The sequence below is a fragment of the Garra rufa genome, chromosome 12 (assembly GCF_049309525.1).
Source record: "Garra rufa chromosome 12, GarRuf1.0, whole genome shotgun sequence".
NCBI classification, from domain to species: Eukaryota; Metazoa; Chordata; class Actinopteri; order Cypriniformes; family Cyprinidae; genus Garra; species Garra rufa.
Window position 1 is genome coordinate 17,821,910 of NC_133372.1, and position 21,127 is coordinate 17,843,036.

General features: G+C 37.7%; 1 protein-coding gene across 1 annotated transcript in view; it reads right to left on the reverse strand.

Annotated features, from left to right (window-relative positions):
- Positions 1–21,127, reverse strand: part of ube2o (ubiquitin-conjugating enzyme E2O) — a 50,611-nt gene that overhangs the window by 11,980 nt on the left and 17,504 nt on the right. Inside the window, exons 2-10 of the mRNA XM_073852194.1 lie at positions 5,714–5,773; positions 5,344–5,454; positions 4,950–5,047; positions 4,679–4,742; positions 4,106–4,249; positions 3,828–3,937; positions 1,442–1,592; positions 554–647; positions 109–454 (exon numbers count right to left, since the gene is read on the reverse strand). Coding sequence (XP_073708295.1) covers positions 109–454; positions 554–647; positions 1,442–1,592; positions 3,828–3,937; positions 4,106–4,249; positions 4,679–4,742; positions 4,950–5,047; positions 5,344–5,454; positions 5,714–5,773 — 1,178 coding nt within the window. The remainder of the gene's footprint in view (positions 1–108; positions 455–553; positions 648–1,441; positions 1,593–3,827; positions 3,938–4,105; positions 4,250–4,678; positions 4,743–4,949; positions 5,048–5,343; positions 5,455–5,713; positions 5,774–21,127) is intronic.

Genomic DNA, 21,127 nt, shown 5'->3' on the forward strand with positions numbered 1-21,127 from the left:
TTGTTAATCGTGAACACACAACCAAGAGTTCAGGGTTTAGCAGATGGTAAGTTAAAATTCATTTCAAACTCGAAAATCAATGAAACATTTGTTTGCGGATACTTTTACCTGTCTCCTGGTTTAAACTCGCGTGAAAACTTAGTTCTCTTCTTCTTGTGCTTTCTCTTTAGGTTGCGTATAGAGAGGGGGATGCTCTTTTTCCGGGTCGGGCCACTCTGCAGTGAAGCTGTTGAGCTGGCAGAGGAAGTGACAGAACTGGTATCATCTGTATCATCCCCTGGATCCTCATCTGACTCTTGTTCCCCCAAATGGGCCCACTGTCCCTGAAGAACATCCAGTGGTGCCTCTTTCCCCTCCTCTAGAGCATCCTGGCATGTAACAGGACCATTGTTGGGGAAGCATGGAACAGAATTATCATCAGAACAGTCCTGTTCATGCACTGGTCTCTTTTCACCTGGAGAATAAGACATGGTTAAAAAAATTTGGCAATTTCTGCTGATTATTGACAATTCAGATCAGCTTGTGGTTTACAAGACAATGACAAGTGCAGTACCTTCCATTTTCTCTGTTGACTCCGAATTGTTACTCTGTGTGTCTGCATTTTCTGTAATTTTCTTTCCCACTTCCTTTTTAAACATTCTTTTTAACTGAAAATGAACAAAAAATAATTATCAAAAAGCAGTTAAAAAAAAATTCTTTCCATTTAGGAAACTAGTTAGATTTGACTAACATCAAGTTAGTCATATTTCAACTAATTGATTAAACTGCTTCAATTAAAAACTTTTAAGTTTTTAAGTAATAATTCAAGATAGATACACAATTCATAAGATCAATTACAAGCAATAGCATAACAGAACAAAGAAACTAAGTAAACAGTGTTTCTAACAGCAGCATCTACTTAAGAAACCTTTAATAAGAAAAAAGCTTCATAATTTACAACAAAAACAAACAAGTAAAATTAATACAGATTAATTGCTGACAGTTTAATTTAAAAAAAATGATGTTCGATTGTTGAGGCCTTAACAGTAGTATTTGTATTTTTTGTCCATACTCTTGTTAGATTAATATTAATAATTAATAATAATAATAATAATAATAATAATAATAATAATAATAATAATAATAATAATAATAATAATAATAAAAGAGCTGTATATCTATTAAGGTGATGATACATGGGGCAACTTTTTTGAGCAATTGTTGTTTGGGCACTTTCCCACTGAGAATGGGCAACAGATTTCTATCTGGATACTGTAGATTGGTTGTGGGCTTAACCTGGTTGCCCGTTGATGGTGACATTCCTCAAAAATTAGCATCACCTTTAGTCTGCATTTAACCAAGTCCTAAACCACAGAAAAACATGTACTCTGTACTATGCTCAGAAGATGCAAATAATTAGTTTTCAAAAAAAATAAACCAGATATGGCCAAATCAACTACACCTTTCGAACAACAGGGTCCTCAGGGTGAGCTGGTGCTCCCTCTGGCCCCTCACAGGTGATCCGTGTAGTTTCACTCTTGGCAGGAAACACATACAAGGCTCTCTCTCCAAGCTGCCTTTGAGTATGATCAAAATAGCCTAGTCGCTTCACCCTGAAAAAAATCAAGAAAATCAAGAGAAAACTAATCACTTGATTGTAACATGTAAATGAGTGAATCTAGAGAAATAAGCAATAACATGTTGAGTGCTGTTTATTAGATTAAATAAATAAAGGGATTCAATTAAAGGAGTAATGGAATACAATTACAGTATTTCTGTGATTAAGCTATAGCGTGCATTTATACTAAATGTATTTTGGCTACTGTTTTTCGTACAAATCCCAAGAAACACTACCCTGGAAATCCAGAGGTCTCGCGAGAGCACAATTTGAATTGTCTCTGCAAGACACTCTGGCATCGAGCAATGATGCAGGTTACTGCAATACGTAAGCAATTGTGGGAACCAATCAAATCGGTGTATCTGATGTAGGCGGGCCAGAGGTGATCTAAACTGATGATGACAGCACTGCGACGTCCGAATCATATAGTAAACTTTGAAAGATCGCTGTCGCTACAGATGAACAAGTTGTTTGAAACGGCTTTGGCCACTACAATGAACGAGTTAGACTTGGCTTTCCATATAAAAGAGGAACAGAAAACCGAAAACTCAAATCGTTCCGGTAACACTTTACAATAAGGTTCATTAGTTAAACATTAGTTAATGTATTAACTAACATGAACTAACCATGAGCAATACATTTGTTAATGTATTTACTAATCTTTATTAACGTTAGTTAACGGAAATACAGTTGTTCATGTTAGTTCACGCTGCATTAACTAATGTTAACAAAATTTTAATAGTGTATTAGTAAATGTTGAAATTAACATTAACAAAGATTAATAAATGCTGTGTAAGTCCAGTTCATTATTAGTTCATGTTAACTAATATGGTTAACTAATGTTAACTAATGAACCTTATTGTAAAGTGTTACCATCGTTCCTTTGCAAGAAGGACGTTTTTGCTGTTCTGCCGACTGGATACGGCAAGAGTTTAATCTATCAGTTCACGAGTTCACGCTTACATATAATTAGCCGGAGAGTAGTAGTGCATGTTTGGCGTGCTGTCCGGTGAAGGGCTCCGAGCTCGGGAGTGGCCCGAACCCAGAGTACGTTATCGAATTGCGTGCAGTTAGAGTTTCAAATGCATGCTTGGTGCTGCCCCTCGAGTTAGGCAGTTTTCATTGCTCGATCCCAGACCTTTAATCTTAATAGATTAGGGTCTGGATTTTTCCAGGCTAAAGAAACACTACATTTCACCATATAAAATTATGTTGTAACAATTTTTCAGATGTTACTGTTTTGATAATGAATATAAATCTGCATCTTCAATCTAGTACTACTGTCAACTCAAGCTACTGTCAAATGTGCATTTCTAAGAGACATACATACACATATATATATATATATATATATATATATATAGCAGCCTGTACTGCAAACTTTGCTGAGAATGATACGGGTTATCAAAGTCAGGCAACACAAACCTGTTTCATGACTTAAAACAACATCCCTCACTAGAACATGCAGAAGCTAAAAAAAAAAAACTTCCATATTAAGATGTTTACTGTAGTTCTAGACTAAATGTAAACATCTATTCATTTACTTATTTCACTTGCACAAAAACAGATTCAGTATTCCTCAAAATGAATAAAAACAGTGAAATGCAAACTTAGAATATGACGCAAATCTGCAATAATTAATTGTAAATATTAAATTCTTCATGTATTCAATATTAACGTAACACATTACTCTTCATAAAATGTAACTAAGTAGCGCAGTTGGTTATGTTTTTAGGGAGTAACGCAATATTGTTTTAAAAGTAACTTTCCCCAACACTGCTTAGAAACACGTGCAAATTATCAAATATGATCTAGTTCACCCCTACAAATGAGTGAACAATGCGAATTAAGGAAGGAATTTCATATAACTATTCGAGATAGCCTGTCAGACAGGATGGTGATATATTAAGAGCCTGACTGGAAGACACCCTGGGACGTTGGGCTAGTAATTTTGCAAGCCCTGCAATTTAATTAATTTAACCCCCTGAAAGATACAAACATTGCCTGGAATCCTGTGAGCTTTTTTTTTTTTTTTACTATACTGCTCTCTAAATAATTTTAGGTTTCCAGGTTGAATTACTGTCCATTTATCTCTGTCAGTCATTCTGGGAATTCTGAAAGTTCTTCCTAGCAGTTTGGTTAACTTGCATCTGAAAATTGTCAATTTTTAATCAATTGACAGTCTTAGTGAGTAATAATCAAAATGATAAATGTAGAAAGCTGATTATACTTGGAAAGATTCTCCTGTGTGATTGTTGACGGTGGTGGGAAGACACTGTCGGACCCCTTTGGAGAGTAACTTTTTGTAATCCACGTCACTTTCAGCTCCACTACCTGAACCTGTAATTAAACAAATTTCATGTACAAGACATATACAACTAGAAACATAAATGATTAAAACACTTTAAGACAAAAAAACTTGGTCTGGTTTAGTTATTTGCTCTAGTCACAACATATTCCCAATCACAGAACTCTTGTCTAAGTTGGAGAGTCAAAATTTCATCTTACCTCCTCCACAACAACTCTGAACTTGCTTTTCTTACTGAGAACTGGCTTCACACCATACAGCCATTGCACATTAGCAAAAACCTTTGAGGGCCCAATCAAAACCTGACCCGGATAGAACCCATAGGCATCATCAAAGAACAAACCCTGGAGTAAAACGCAAAGCAACATTTCAAACTTAGACATTTTTCAACAAGCTTATATCACATCATATACACAATTTTATATCAAACAGTTAATAAAACAATTTATTTCCGGGCTGCAACTAACCATTATTTTGATAAATGATTTATCTGCCTAATATTTCTTTAATTAATCAGATAAAAATCCAAAAATTATTAAATACTAAAAAGTAATAATTAAAAACAAACAACAACAAAAAACAATCCATTATTTAAAATGCGTATTACATCCTGTCAAATATTGTCTTACTAACAATGTGCAATTTAAACCTAGCCTATACACAAAATGTAAATAATCACATGACTTTCTAACAGGCAAGATGAACATTTTATATGAGCAAACAAGATTCCGTAACTAATAATACAAACAAGAACACAAACATTGAGCACCTACCACATCACTGATGTGAGGGTAAATATCGTAGAGTTTTGCGCCGTCTTCCTCACTCATTGAGCATCTACAGTAAAAAAATAAATTGTATTGTTGTAACTCAACTCTTCAGTACTTATTTCATATCCTATTCAATCAATCCTATCAAATTATGTTGCATACTTTTTTCTCTGCTAATCAGGTGCCCTTGAACAAGATATTACATGTTTAATATGTTCAGCTTTATACATGTACATATAGTGACATAAAAGAAAAAAAAGTGTGATCACATTACCGTGCACCATTGGAAAGCTTCACAACAATTTGAATGCTGAGATCGTACACCTTTCCAAGCCAGAAGTCATATACAATGTAGTCACCATACATAAAAGACTGCAGATATGTACAAAACACAAATACATAGTTAACTGTTAGTCATCAATTTTAAGACACTTTCATCCAGAGTGAAATAGAGTACATTGATTACAGTTTCAGTTGCCCTGGTGTTAGTAAGTTTAAATGCTCAATGGTGATGGAGCAACCCAGTCCATGAACCTAATGTGTCTTAACATGTTGTGCAAATACACATATTTAAAAAACACACTTCAGTGTGGGAATTTTCTGCAGCAGCATGGCTATCTATGTCTTTATTTTGAAGACATATTAAAGAAAAAAGTACAGAAACTTACCCAGACATGCTGCAGGTCTTTGCTGTTTACAGGATACAGAACACAGTTGGTCCCTACAAGTTTTACTGCACATTCGGTGTTTATGTTAGTCACAATGCCACACTGTTTATCCTGTGGAATTCAGAGAACAAATAATTACACAAAGCTTCTTGATACAGTCATCATAAAGATCACACAGTGTCAACAAAAACATTTTAAAACTTCAATACTACAATCCTTTCTAATACCAGGACTTTTTAGTAGTTTGTTTATTTTTACTGGTTTCATTTAGCAGTTTCATTCTAGTAGAGTCTAATCTTCTGAGAGAGTTTTCTCTATTGTCCTGTACACTGTTTTGTCTTAAAGTACAATTGATAAAAATACAACTTACATTTGAATTCATTCGCCGGACAAAGTCTCTAGGCACAATAGATCGATCTTCAAGTTTCAGCTTCAAGATCAAGGTAGGAATTAGAAGGAATTAGCAGAGAGAGAGAGAGAGAGAGAGAGAGAGAGAGAGAGAGAGAGAGAGAGAGAGAGAGAGAGAGAGAGAGAGAGAGAGAGAGAGAGAGAGAGAGAGAGAGAGAGAGAGAGAATGTGTGAGCAGGTTATAACAGCAGTTCTGTATGCCTTAAGAAGTCCAACAGCTTGAACTTTTCATTTATATTTGATTATTTTCTTTTTAATCAGGGTTCATGCAGATACTGTACTGATTAGAAGGACTTTTCAAGCACTACATGAATGTGAAAAATAAAGAAGTTAAATAAAAATATTCTAATAAAACAAGATACAAATAAAGGTTAGAAAATGCAAAGTATATAAGACAAAGCTTAATGTAAATTCCCCAGAATCTTTTGACTGAATCAGGAAGTTATGAGAAACCCTCAATAAAAGGAACATGAAAGATTGTGACGTCTTGTTCACTCATTTCAGGGGCCAGAGGCTACACCAGTAAACAGAGATGTTCCCTTTTAATAACAGTCTCTCGGAAGCAGATGCTATGAAGAATGTATCAAATCACACTGTCAAGGGTGTTTAGCGTAAGTGGAGCCAACAGCCATGTACGGCATCGGACATGGTTGAAACACCGCGCCCAAGGAAAAAAACAACAACAAGGGGCTGTGAACATTTCTTTCTCATACCTGCATGAAGGGCATATCACAGCACTTGTGGGATAATAAACGTGAAGCTGGGTTGAGCAGTCTGACCAGCAAAGCTGATAGGAAGCGACGAATGTGACATTGTTTAATTGTTGTATCCAGCTACTTTTGACAAATCACAAAAATGCTGGTAATTTTCTGACACAACAAAGGTGGGCTTGGGCATCGGGAGGGGCCTGTCCCCATACAAAATCACAAGTAGTTCAGGTGGAAGTGAGGCACGCCAATACTGACTCAGTGTGAGCTCATCCCCTGACGCTACTTCCTTCTAGGGCTGAACGATATATCGTTATTGTATCTATATCTAGATATGAACTTTCAAGATATTACTATCGAAAAAAGCAACGATATAGACGATATAGATTTCCCCTCTCCGCGCTCGCCCCGCCCTGCATACAACTCTGGCAGTCACACAACGAACATCAGTTTTACGAGTGCCCTTGAATGCACCGCTAAAGACAGCGCGCACACACTACAGAGACAGCGGAGAATGCATGACAATGAGAGAAACACCAGGGACTTCTCAGTCATCCCAAAATAAGCCAAAGCAAAGTTTGATTGCTGACGCGTTCAGTAGCGTTACGCCGTACGAGTCGACGTCCACCAGACACAAAGAAATTACAGACGCTATAACATACCACATTGCAAAAGACATGGTACCTGTGTACACAGTCTCAAAAGAAGGCTTTAAAAAAATGGTTCGGATGCTGGACAAGCGTTATAAAATACCACCCCGAACACATTTTAATCAAGTGGCCATTCCGAAACTTTATAATGAGTGTAAAATGAGTGTTGAATCCGAGCTCTGTGAAATCGATCATTTCGCCACAACCACGGACCTGTGGACGAGCCGGACAACTGAACCATACATAAGTTTAACAGTCCATTTTATCACAACAAACTTCGAACTCAATTAGACCCGCTGTCTGCAGACATCATTCTTCCCCGCGGAGCATACCGGGGATAATATAGCGGAGGAGATGAGAGGTGCGTTAGCAGACTGGAACTTGAAGGAGGACCAACAAGTTTGCGTGACAACTGATAATGCGTCGAACATATATCATATATCATATCGTATCGATATCGAGATATCTGGCATGAAAATCGAGATATGAAATTTTATCCATATCGTTCAGCCCTACTTCCTTCAGCTGCTGCTTCCATCTCTGGGGCTCAAATGACCAGTTTACAGTCAAAGATGACTGCTAGGGCAAAGAGTCCTGACACTCATCACCTTGTGAGGACAGCCAGGTAAAGAAGTGGTTTCCAATCCTTGTCCTGGAACATTTTTGATGTCCCTATTATATATCTAATATACTTGCAGCCTAGGAGTAGGCTTCTTTGAGATGTGCCTCACCTTGCCTTAAAATTAGACGAGAGTAGACAGTTGCAGTGAGGGAAGGAGTGAAGACAAGACAGACACTTCTGAAATTTCATAGTGGATCAGACACCTACAAGGTCAAATATTGTGTGGTTCACACATACTTAGTTGTTAATAAATTGAAGATAACTAAAATTGTCATTTTTATATGAAAATAAATATGGTGTACACCAAGTAGGGTTGTGCCGATAGACGATAGTATTGTGTATTGACAATAGTCAGAGATATCGCCTGTTGCTGATGCATTTGACGATATCAAGACGATTATAATTATTATTATTATCCATAAAAAACAGACTAGGTGCCCCTCTTTAGCGATGCAGTGTGAAGAGCCTCTTCTGGCACGCTTCAGAAAAGTGCCGCATCACGGCTGGTATAAACACAAGCATTGACTAGAGCAGAAGTGTACAAACTATGGCCCACTATCAGTCCTGTGGCAACCCGCGAGGGATTTTTAAAAAATTACACACATCTGCAGCGTTTTCATCCGCCCGGGGGCAGTTGATCCAAAATGGCTAATTTGATGCAATATCAGTAAAATCCAATAGATGGCACTGAAGCCTGTAGTGCGGTATATAACCCCTGATTTACACTGGCGTGGTGCTCCGACACGGCCACTGTAGTCACGCCACAGCTGACGAACTCGTTTCAACCTGGGTCTCCGTGCTGCTTCGCTAAAGATAGGCACCTAAATAAAAATAAAAAGTCAAAATATACACCCTACAAAACTGCCACAATTATAAATAAGTTACTTGTGTCAGTAGACTTTCCAGTAGGAGAACAAATGCCAGTGTTATTCTATTCTGCTCAAAGGCACTGTAATTTTGTGGGGAAAACATGGATATAATTTGTTGTTTTATCTTGCTAAGATATGCTATCTTCTTCTTCACATTTATATGAAAATGGAAACAGTACAGTATTTTCTGGATTATAAATCACGTTTTTCATCTGAAACATGCTGCGATTTCCAAGGCGAATTATAAGCAATCAAGCTCAAGCACAAATCGCACACATTAGGACTGGTGATGAATGAGAAAGGCTGGGCGTTTATAATAAATGTTTACAGTGAATGTGTGTTTGTTTTTTACTTTTTGTTCCTTTTTCTGTTCAAAATGCTAAATTTATGGGATTTTTTGGTGGAGCGAGGGGAATATAGATACGTTTCTAATGTTTGTAAACGTTTCGTTTATTTTATATTATTTTTAAATGAAATGATAAAAATGTGTCTTATACATTAATTGACTGGTACAATAATGCAATCTGTGTCGTAAAGTGCTCATAAAAAAAGAGATGGTACAAAAATTTAATTGCCATATATGTACAAGTATATATATGCTACAGTACAGTAGTAAGTGAGTGTCAATTTGGAATTTAAAACAAAAATAAAAAGCTTTGTTTGTCATAAACCAATTTTCCGGCCCCTCACTTGATGTGGAAAACTTGATGTGGCCCTCGAGTCAAAAAGTTTGCCCACTGTAGTGGACCGCGCATTCCAGGGCCCAGTTTATGGCAAGGGCCCCTCCCTGGCCACAATAGTGGACAAAGGTTTGCTACATTTTGATTGGATCTTGGTGGACTAACATAAGCAAACTGTCCAACGCCATCAGATAAAGGTGCCAGGACAACTGCCAGACACCTCTTTGAGGGCAAGAAGAGACCTTTTGGACAAAAACCTGGGATGGACAGAACTTCCTATTGGTCAAGACGCAGTTTCTGCCCTTCACCCACCTTGAAACTGCTTCCTAAGGTTTGGTCCTGTGACAGCCATAAAAATTCCTCAGGATCTCCAGACGCAGTAGCAATGGGTGAAACAAAGAGAGATCACAAAGATCCATCCAAATCCATTCATAACTATGTTTTCAAACCTTGAACTGATGCGAACCATAACACACACATCTTATACTTATTCAGAGAAATAAGTATTCTCACTGACAGCGATGTGTAGTGCAACATCTTACACAAACTCAGCTGTTAATGGACAAATGAATGCATGCATGACAGTTCAATCTTTTCCCATCATGTTTGGACTTAATGTGTTCATTACATGACCAAATGTTTTCTGATTGTGTTTTGGAAAGTGAGAAATGCACCAGTAAAACATTATTGACACTTTTCTAACTTTGTGTTTGGATTATGCAAATGACTTCCACAAGAGGAAAGAAGGGTGGGCTACCCCATGTCCCCCGCTCTGATGGAACCAGCCAATCACAGCATGGAAATGGAGAAGCACCAAATTGCAATCTCCTCCTCATCGAAAAGGTATAAAGGTACCTCTCCAAAAGATACCTCCATTCTGAGTCTGCAGCCCGTTACAGGGAAGGCAGCAACAGATAACTAAGTACTGAGTCTGAGTCCCATCGGGGAAAGACATAGCAGTTACACCTGTACTGAGTCTGACCTGCAAGGGTGAGACAATAACAGCTACACCTCCGTTCTGAGTCTCCGGCACGTCCAGGGGACGGTAACAGATCAAACTTCGTTCTGAGTCTGCTGCCCATTACAGGGAAGGCAGCAACAGATAATCGTTCTGAGTCTGCGGCCCATTACTGGGAAGGCAGCTACAGATACCTCCATTCTGAGTCTCTAGCTCCACAAGAGAGAGACACTAACAGACACAACCATTCTGAGCCTACTGTCCAGAGAGACAGAAACAGACGCTCCACGCTTCGAGTCTCCAGCTTTGAGGCAGCAGCAGATACGACCACGTTCTGTCTGTGAAGAAAGAGATATTTTCCACGTTCAGAGTCTTCGTCCAGCGAGGCAACCACAGATGCAGCACGTCCTAAGTCTCCATCCGAGAGAGACAAAGCGGATTGAGTTCTGAATCTCTAGCCGAGAGAGGCAGAAGACCAACAGACATTTGCAAAAAGGTTGAGCTCCAGCAAGCAAACCTTCACTTCAGGTACCTTTGCTTGCGTGTTCCAAGCTAAGGGCCTTCAGCACCTACACCAGGGCCACATCTGCGTGTTCCAGATCTTAGGACCCTTTGGTGCTCCAGGAGATCAGCATCCTACAGCGCTTCATGCTCAAGGCTGTTGAAACGGATTCCTGCTCCTTTTCCCACTGACTGCTCCCAGCACAACCAGTGGAAGAATTCACCGCCACCGGACTGCTCAATCAACCACAGAGAACGTAAATATCACTTCCAATCCTCTTCCAGAGACCTTGGCATTGTTGTGTACTATCAGTATATGATTTTTCTAATTTACATTAGATATTGTATAGCTGATTGCAGTTGATAACAAATAATAGCTCATTTATTTGTTTGATGCATAATAAGGTTCTTTACCTTATTTGTTTCAGAGTAGCAACAGTTTATCTCTCCATAAGATAACATAGCTATGACATAGTAACACCCAACTGAATCACATTTTATGCATCTTATGCACTTTATTCCTTTTGCATTTATTGTATTCATTTAATAGTTGATTACTCTTGTCTATCATTCGTTAATAAATTTATTTTATTACACTTGTGTCTTCCTTGTGTTGATAATACAGTGAGAGGTTCTACAAGCTAGATATCCCACCAATCTTTCTTATGTGATGTACTCATAACCGCACATTAAGTGACATGTGATCCAAGAATCATAACGTCATCGGTGATACGAGTACCCATCACTACACTATTTCGCCTTCCTAGTGGGCGAAAGCAGAACTCACTACATAACTGGCATCCCTAGGTGGGCCAAGTTAAAATGAGTTGAATCTCCTGTAAAATTCACTACACCACCCCCTGGACTAGAGTAACTAGAGCCGCGATCAGCTCCGGTGGCCCCATCAGAGCCATAACGCGCTGCAGACGTGTGCAGTAGTCTAAATAATGGGTAAGAGATTTATTCATCATACAGTGTAGACAGCCTCACCGATTCTAACAGAAGTGTTTTTAAAGTTCATAATACTTTGATACCAATTCTAGCATCGGAACCGGCGAGTACTTGAACCCACGTACCGATCTGATACCATTTTCTTAAACGACCAAAGTTATCCCCGCTAGCATATCGGAAGCAAGTTTCTTTCAAAGAAGAAATACAAACCTGCTAGCAGCATGTCCACTGTTTGGCAGTATTTCAGACTGCTGCGATCCAATGAGAAGCATTTGAATTCGCCGCACAATGAATAAGGTTGCTGCGAGATCTAGTGAGATCTGCCCAGAATTCTCTGTTATAAACAGCACTGATGTACGTCAGAAAACCAGATTAGTAATGCTAACTATTTATAAAAAAAAATTACTGTCAAATGTATGTCAGATAATAAAAATACTCTAGTTCACTGTATATATAACTGTATGTTTATGTTTCACCATAAAATAATTCTATTAATTCATATAGGGCTAGTAGTATCTACAGCTGTATATACAAATACACACCCAGGTATCAGATTAGTACTCGGTATTGGCCAATACCCTGAGCCCAGTTATCGGAATCGGTATCGGGAAGGGAAAAAGGGTATCGGAACATCTCTATCCAGGACCAAGATTGGGAACCACTGATTAAAAGGATACTATGAAAAAGAAAATGCTTTCCTTTTGGTATTGACCGAAATTAAGAAATATATTGTGAAAAATTTTTTGGCCATATCGTCCAGCCCTGTATCGGACAATAAATACATAAATAAAGGTTTTTTTCAAAACCCAATCATTTCGCTTCCTATATGTCACCAGGAGCCACAGGTATTAAATTTGCATTATGGCCTGAGGGTGAGTAAATTAACAGAAATTTCATTTTCGAGTGAACTACCTCTTTAAATCAATTTCCAAGGGAATTTATTGCACAGTGAGTCATATACTCAATGTTAGCTTCCACATTACTACCACATACTACTTAAATTTTATTTTCCATGCAAAAAACTGCATAGTCTTCACTATGTAAATTAAATATAGATTTATTCCTGTTAAACAATTACAAAAGGAATTCAGTTGAGCAGGGGCAGATTTTCTCACTTTTGTTTGATTAACATTAATGACACAGACAGCACCAGGTTTATTAGATGCACAGATCTAATATATTAATACACATGCGTTTTCTTTCTTAACTGTTTAAACAGATTGTTCAAGCCCAAAAAGGTGCCAAAAAGTTCTGAGTTCAGTACTTACATGCTGTGTGACAACAGCTTAATGTGGGTGTTTTTCAGGCATGTTCATATGTCATAAAACTATGGCAGAAACAATGCAAAAGTAACAATGTGACCAAGTGTATATGTAATCCATGAACAAGATAAAACCTGTAAATACTGGGTTAAACACTAAATCTGGATCTAGGTCAGCTCTATCTGTTAAGTGGGGCATCCTTGAGATCCTTTTACTGACCCACTCTAATAAAGGCCAAATTCTACCAAATTCAACTCAAAAAGCAGATAATTCAATTCTACTACCTACATTTTCATATTGTAAAAAATGGATACATAAATTATAATATTAAACGTGTCCATTATTTTTTTCTATTCAATAACACATTTAGGTTAATTTGAGATAAAAAGTGTATAATCTTAGGTTCAGTGACTAGTCACCATTTCCTATTTCATCTACGTCTATGTTTTTTTATGGCTCTGTGGTGTGATCAATGAATGTAAGGAAAAACTGTTCAACGAAAAACCTAATTGACCAATAAATCTGAATATTGAACGAGGGTGGTGAGTAACCCCCTCAGGTAACTAAGTGGCCCACAACACTTAATGTAGTCTCTCAATTAATATGAGACAAGCTCATATTAGTGGGAAACAATAGCATTTCACATAACACTGCCTAAACTGTTTAAAATTTCATGTCAACTACACATGCAAGAAAGCCTGAGTTAATTCACTGTAAATTTTTGCATATATTTTTTCCAATATTTGAGCAGAAAAAAATAACCAAACATAAATTAATTTATAATTCATTAATCTAGTATTTTTTCTTTTACAAATTGTTTACAAAGGTTCATAATATATTTAATTCAGAAAGTTAGGGATGCACCAAAATGAAAATTCTTGGCTGAAGCCTAAGCCGAACAAAATTACACACTGGGCCAATTATTGTTTTCCCCCATGTATTTTGCCAATTTTTTTCACCATTTAATAATTTAAATAGCCGATATTTGCTTTTTACAGTATTGTCTAGCTTTTCAAAAAAAAAAAAAAAAAAAATCAATTACAAAACAAAAATTTAAATGTTTTTATTAACATTTTTAACATTCTAGTAGACACTATAGCCTACCAACAAAGCACAAATTAACTTAAAATTAATAAGTTAGTAAAATAATATTCTTTGGCCATTTTTAAGACCCCCTTAAATCAGGCATGTGTTTTTAATGTACAAATTATTGAAGCCTTGCTGAGCAAAGGAGAATGTTATAATAAATGTATTAATAGAGCTGCTGTAATGATTATTATTTTTGTGTTACTTTTTTATTTTATTTTACAGAACAACAGTAAAATTACAATACTAACATTTATGAATGTTGACTTTTATTTTGGCGGAAACCCACAAGAAGACCTCTGCTGACGGATTTATGAATGATTCTCATTACGCTGTTTCAACACAGATTTTCCTTGCGCTTTGGAATAAATACAATTTGTGTGTGTATTAGACAACATTTTGCATCTTTCTCAGACAGTTTTAAATGCTGCCACACTGCAGCATGTTGTGTCCAATTTTCCGGCTTTGTGCCACTTGTTATCACTTCTTTCCTGATAAAATCAATTTTAATAAATTTTTTTGACAGCTGAATGTAACATTTTTGACAAGCCAAACATGTCTCTGAGTAACATGTCATGTATTTAAGCAATTATTTAAATTTTATTACGAAAGTATAATATAATGCACAGAAAGTACTTTTGAATATCTCCAGCACATTTTATAATTACCCAAAAATCTAACATTTTCAACCCTTATGCATATTACCACATCCACCAAAAACTTAGGCTGGCTATCAGTTGGAATATTAGAACTAAAAACATCAAAACACATTTGTGGGCTTTAATCACTTCTCTGAATACGTTCTAAGAAATAAATTATTGTTACCTTACATTCCATCTGTTTTCAAATCCACATAATTTCAATATCATGACATCGATGTCTGTCACAAAATAACTTGCACAATACATGTTAATACTTATGAGAAGCAGAGGTCCAGCAAGTAGACACATTACCAGAAAACCCACACTATCGGATGTTTTAAATGCAGCATCACTTTCTGATTAGAGGGAGAAAATGATAGCCTAAGTGGCTTCAACATGCTGTCTGTCAAAGACGATAATTGTACATAATGCACGCGAGTATACATTTGTTCTTTACTCGCTAAAATTTAACTGTAGCATGGAACTAAATTAAATAATATACACTGCATTGTAAAAAAATAAAAATAAACACCAATCCAGTTGAAAAACTTCACTGGGTTAGTGAACATCATTCAACGTGTATGTATGCATGTACACTACCAGTCAAAAGTTTGGACACACTTCCCAGTGTGTCCAAACTTTTAACTGGTAGTGTATGTATGCATGTATATACAGTATCTCACAAAAGTGAGTACACCCCTCACATTTCAGCAACTATTTAGTATATCTTCTCAAGTGACAATACTATAGAAATGAAACTTGGATATATTTTAGTAGTCAATGTGCAGCTTGTATAGCAGTATATATTTACTGTCCCCTGAAAATAATTTTACTGTTATTTATTATTGAAAATAACTTTATTGTCAAAATAGCTGACAACAAAAGTGAGTACACCCTAAGTGTGTCCAAAGTGTCAATATTTTATGTTAGCACCATTGTTATCTAGCACTGCCTTATCCTGCTAGGCATGGAATTCACCAGAGCTGCATAGGTTGTTGCTGGGATCCTCTTCCACTTCTCCAATGACATCACGGAGCTGCTGGATGTTAGACACATGGTGCTTCTCCACCTTCTACCTGAGGATGCCCCACAGGTACTCAATAGGGTTCAGGTCTGGAGACATACTTGGCCACTCCATTATCTTCACCTTCAGCTCCTTAGCAAGGCAGCTATCATCTTGATGGTGTGTTTGGGGTCGTTATCATGTTGGAAAACTGCCGTTTGGCCCAGTCTCTCAAGGGAAGGCATCATGTTCTGCTTCAGAACGTACAGTACATGTTGGAATCCATGTTTCCCTCAATGAACTGCATCTCCCCAGTACCAGCAGCACTGATGCAGGCCCAGACCATGATGCTACCACCACCATGCTTAACTGTAGGCAAGACACAATTTTCTTAGTACTACTCACCAGGGCATTACCACACATGCTGGACACCATCTGAGCCACACTGCCAACATCTTGATCTCATCAGACCACAGGACATGGTTCCAGTAATTCATGCTCTTGGTCAGGTTGTCTTCAGCAAACTGTTTGCAAGCTTTCTTGTGCTTCAGAAGAGCCTTCCTTTTGAGACAACGTGCAAACCGACTTGTTGCAGTGTGCGGCGTATGGTCTGAGAACTGACAAGATGACCTTTTACTTCTGCAACCTCTAAAGCAATGCTGGCAGCACTCATATATCTGTTTTTTTTTAAGCCAGGTTCTGCATCTGACGCACAGAACGAGTACTCAACTTCGTTGATTGACCCTTGCGAGGCCTATTCTGAATGGAAACCGTCTTGGAAAACCTCTATATCAGGGGTGCCCACACTTTTTTGGCTTGTGAGCTACTTATAAAATGACGAAGTCAAAATGATCTACTTACTATAAAAATGCAAAACATATATTTATTTATGAATATATTGAGAATTCTTTATATGTTGTTGTAGCTTGCGTAACTACATGAACCCATGCACAATACAACTACATACAAGTACATTTTTTGTCATTACTTTACTCTGATGACTTGCACTGAATGGAATCAGCCAGGGATGCATAGTCCGGACAGTAGCTGCTGATAGCCAACCTCAAGCACACTTCCAAATGATCATCAGTCATGGTGGAACGGTACTTGGACATAATGATCTTCATGTGGGAAAATGCTGACTCACATAAATAAGTGGAGCCAAATAATGCAGTCAAGGAGGTAGCACATTTCCTCATGTTGGGGTACTTTTCCTCTGTGAGTAAGTTCCAGAACTGTCCATGAGCTCTAGACTTCAGCTGAATGTCGGCTTGTAGTGTCAAAATCTCATCCTCCACTCCAGAAGAGTTGAAACAGGTGAAACAGTGTTGCAATTTTTGAAGAAAGTGAAACAACCTCAACATCTTCCTGAAAAGGGTAGCACATGTAGCGATTGGCTTGAGTAAAGCAAAGTCTTGAAAACGTTTGTCAAACTCTGACAGACAATTGTCAATCTGCTCTTTGTAGCGTGCATTGTCAAGTTGCTCATGACATGATTGTCATTTAATTGGTTGTACTCTGCATGTTTAGCTACACGTAAAAACTCCTTAATCTCCGGACAGAGCTCTCGAAATCTTTGCAGGAATTTCCCTCAACTAAGCCATCTCACGTCAGTGTGCAACAACAACTCAGAGTGGTCACAGTCGGCATTCTCCAGATGCGCATGGAATAGCCGTCTTTGAAGAGATCTGGCGCGAATAGAACAGACGACCTTCGTTGCCACATCCATTATCTCTTTCATGTTGAGCATTTTTGCGCATAACGCTTGTTGGTGTATTATGCAGTGATAATTGAGGAAGTCCGGGAAAGCATCATCCTCCCTGCACTTGGCAATAAATCCATTCGAGCGGCCAACCATCGCGGGCGCTCCGTCCATGGTGATGGACACCAACTTGCACACTGGGAGTCGGGTTTTCTCCATAAAGTTTTTGAAAGACTGAAATATGTCCTCTCCTCGTGTGTGTTCTTTCATGGGCAGTACTGTTAACAGCTCCTCTTTTGCAATCATATCATTAAACACCATCCGAATAAAAATGCACAACTGGGCTGTGTCACTCACGTCTGTAGACTTGTCCAACTGCAGTGAGAAACACTTGCAATCTGTGATGTCCTTCCAAAGTTGCTGGGTCAAATCCTCGGCCATTGCTTCACTGCGCCGTGTAACTACTTCTTGATAGCTGGAGAGCTTTAATCGAAGATAATATTTCTGGTTTGTTTTTAAAGTCTCGGAACAATGAGTCAGCTGCTTCAACGAATGCCTCTTTTACCATCTCTCCATCTTGGAAGGATTTCTTGTTCTTAACGATGAGGTGACTCACTCGGAACGAAGCTTCGGTGGCTGCCTTCGCTTTTGAAATTAGTGTGTGAGAAAAATGACTGCTGTCCGGACAACTGAGATTTTAGTTCCTTAACCCTTCTTCTTAGTTCGCTTTTCGGAGGGAAGTCAGTGTCGTAGTTTTTATGAACAGTCCGAAAATGCCGCTCCACATTTCCCTCCTTCGGAATAGCGATTACAGACTGGCAGATGAGGCAAATGCACTTCGAAAATGACATAGTGAAAAAAAAGTCCACCTCCCACTCCATATGGAAATGGTAAGCTTTTGACTTCTTACTTTGTCCAGCTCCCCCACTCATTTTTATACCTTTTCTTAAGTTTAAAAGAAATAAACTGGAGGCTATCTCGCTAGCTTGCTAGACTTTTGCAGTACTTTGCGCCGTTGTATGCACGTTCATGCGCGCTGCCTTGTACATCAATCAAGTGACAAAATTAATAGTGAGGACGGATGATTGGCTGACTACATTGGCTGATCATCTACTTAATTTGACGTCTAATTGTTAATGCTGTGCGATCTACCCACACCACCTTTGCGATCGACCGGTAGATCGCGATCGACGTATTGGACACCCCGCTCTATATGATCCTGGCCACTGTACTGTAACTCAATTTCAGGGTGTTACTAAACCTCTTATAGCTTAGGCCATCTTTGTGGAGAGCAACAATTGTAATTCTCAAATCCTCAGAGAGTTCTTTGCCATGAGGTGCCATGTTGAACATCCAGTGGTCAATATGAGAGAATTGTACTCAAAGCACCAAATTTCAACTGCTCTAATACACGACTTTGTATGGTCCTGTCAAGCAGACAACAACATTAACATGATGAATAGGACATGTGGCTTTGCATGGTTAAAACGCATGGTAAGATAAGAATACTGTTAAAGTACTGAATCGGTAAGCAGTACCGTAAGAGCAGTTATACCATTAAAACCCCTATTCCTGATTTGAATAGTTTCAATATTTTTTCATAAATTGTCCCTGCAGTCATCACCTAATAGTCCCTGCGGTCATCCAATTTGACTTATATGCAGATTTAATATTGTATTATAAATAAAGCATGGATTCTGGAACTTGACAGGTGTTTTTTTATAAAATGTAGTTTGAAATCTTCTAATTTGTTTAAAAGATTAAAATAAATAAAATTGTTTTATCAAACTTGATAATTTAACGGTTAATTAAATTGAACTATTAGGGATATCCCGATTGAATATTGAGTATCTGCCGATACAGAGTCCAAATACTTGTATATTCCTAGTGTTTGGTGCACAATTCAAGTAATTATTTTAAGTTATTAAAATCAATCTAAATCACTTTCGATATCCATGTGCATCTTGTTGGTAAAGCCGGTTCTGTAATCAGTAGTAAGACTTCATCATGTGCATGCTTCAGATGAAGCAGCATTTACTACACAGAGCCTTAGTTCACTGACAAGCTACGCCAGACCATGCCTACGATATCATCAATATTATGAAATCGCACTGTTTGTGTAGCTTTTCAGTGAACTACAGCTCTGTGTAGTAAATGCTGCATATTCTGAAAGCATGAGTCAGTTGAGTGTTTGAAATAAATCCTTCTGTGAGCTGATATGGCTTCTTACACAGAATAAGGTAGGGTTGGGTCGATAGACGATGCCATCGTCCATCGCCTATGGCCGATAGACATCACGATGCTGAGCCGGCATCGCGATCCTCCGCCCCGCCCCGCCCCGCCCGCGCAGCAGCAGCAGCAACCCGCTTGCAAAAACACACACTTAATCACACTATATAACCAAATGAAATGCATGCTTTCAATTTCCGCATCTTTACATATTTTATTATTATTATGAGGAAATAATAACAAGGAAGTTGTAAGCGATCACAATACAAATTACAGTGAACTCCAAACGAATTACACAAACTAGTTCGTTTACATTAATAAATGAGGCATACAAAAACAGCAGAAAAAAATCAAAATAATTTTAATTAAATTAGATTAAATAAACTACACCAAATATGCCCTTTTCATGGTTTTACCATAACGAACAGAGCTTGGAACAAAAAACAAGAGAATATATTTTTTTTCCATCGAAATACGAACGTACAATACAAAGCCTAGTATACATTATAAATAACAGTTTATCTTTCAAATACATTGGGAATATGGAAACACTTGGATTTGTGCTGAATTACAGAGGTACGTGAGCCAGTGATGCGCGGGTTGATCCAAAATGAGCGGGTGCCTGCGGTGCACTGCGGTTAGGCCTTCGAGTCATCCAAAAATATTTTTAATGATATTCGAGTCGCGGTCGGTCGGGTCGTTTGAAATAAAGATGCCAATTAAACCTTTGTAATTTATATAGTAGGCTACTAGACACTTTTCTATGAAATACATAGGCCTACACTTTATTGGCTGAATAATATTTACCTTTTGAATGTTGAGCGTTATTAACTGTTGAATAAATGCTGACGCGGGACAAAACGCCCGATTTCCCAACACGTTGAACTGAGCAATGCCATTGTACCATTTTAATAGGCTACTTTTAAACGCATATAGCTCAGTAATGTCAGTTTTATGTATCTTCTGAGAGGGGGTGGGATTTTTGTTGGGAAAGTCGGGGGAGAGACGCAGACTTCGATTAGAATGGATAAACACATGCAGCATCTTAACTGTTAAGAAAATGGTATAAATGTCTCGAATATTTTGATTATGTCCAATGCTTCTCTTTCTTTTTGGAATTATTAGACACATTTCACTATGTCTTTTCAAATGCCTAGGTCTGTTTAATTTCCTTAATTATAAAATTTCTAGCACTATTTTTAAACGTTTATTCAAGCAATATTAAAAACTAATTCCAAGTAAAAACTGTATTTTTCTTTAAATTTGCAGAGAGCGAAACGAACGAAATTAAACATTACTTAATGAATTCAAGGCACTATAATTTCCTTATTCATTTGATACAACTATTATAGCTATAAAATTAATATAGGCTATATAAAATAATATTATTTTGGCATATTCGTGATTCCTCAATTTATATATGAAAACTTCGTTTTGAAGTGCATTCGTTATGTTTGTATAAGAAAATTCCTTAACCTAGCCTATTAAGTTGATTTAATATTCTTGATAAATTTT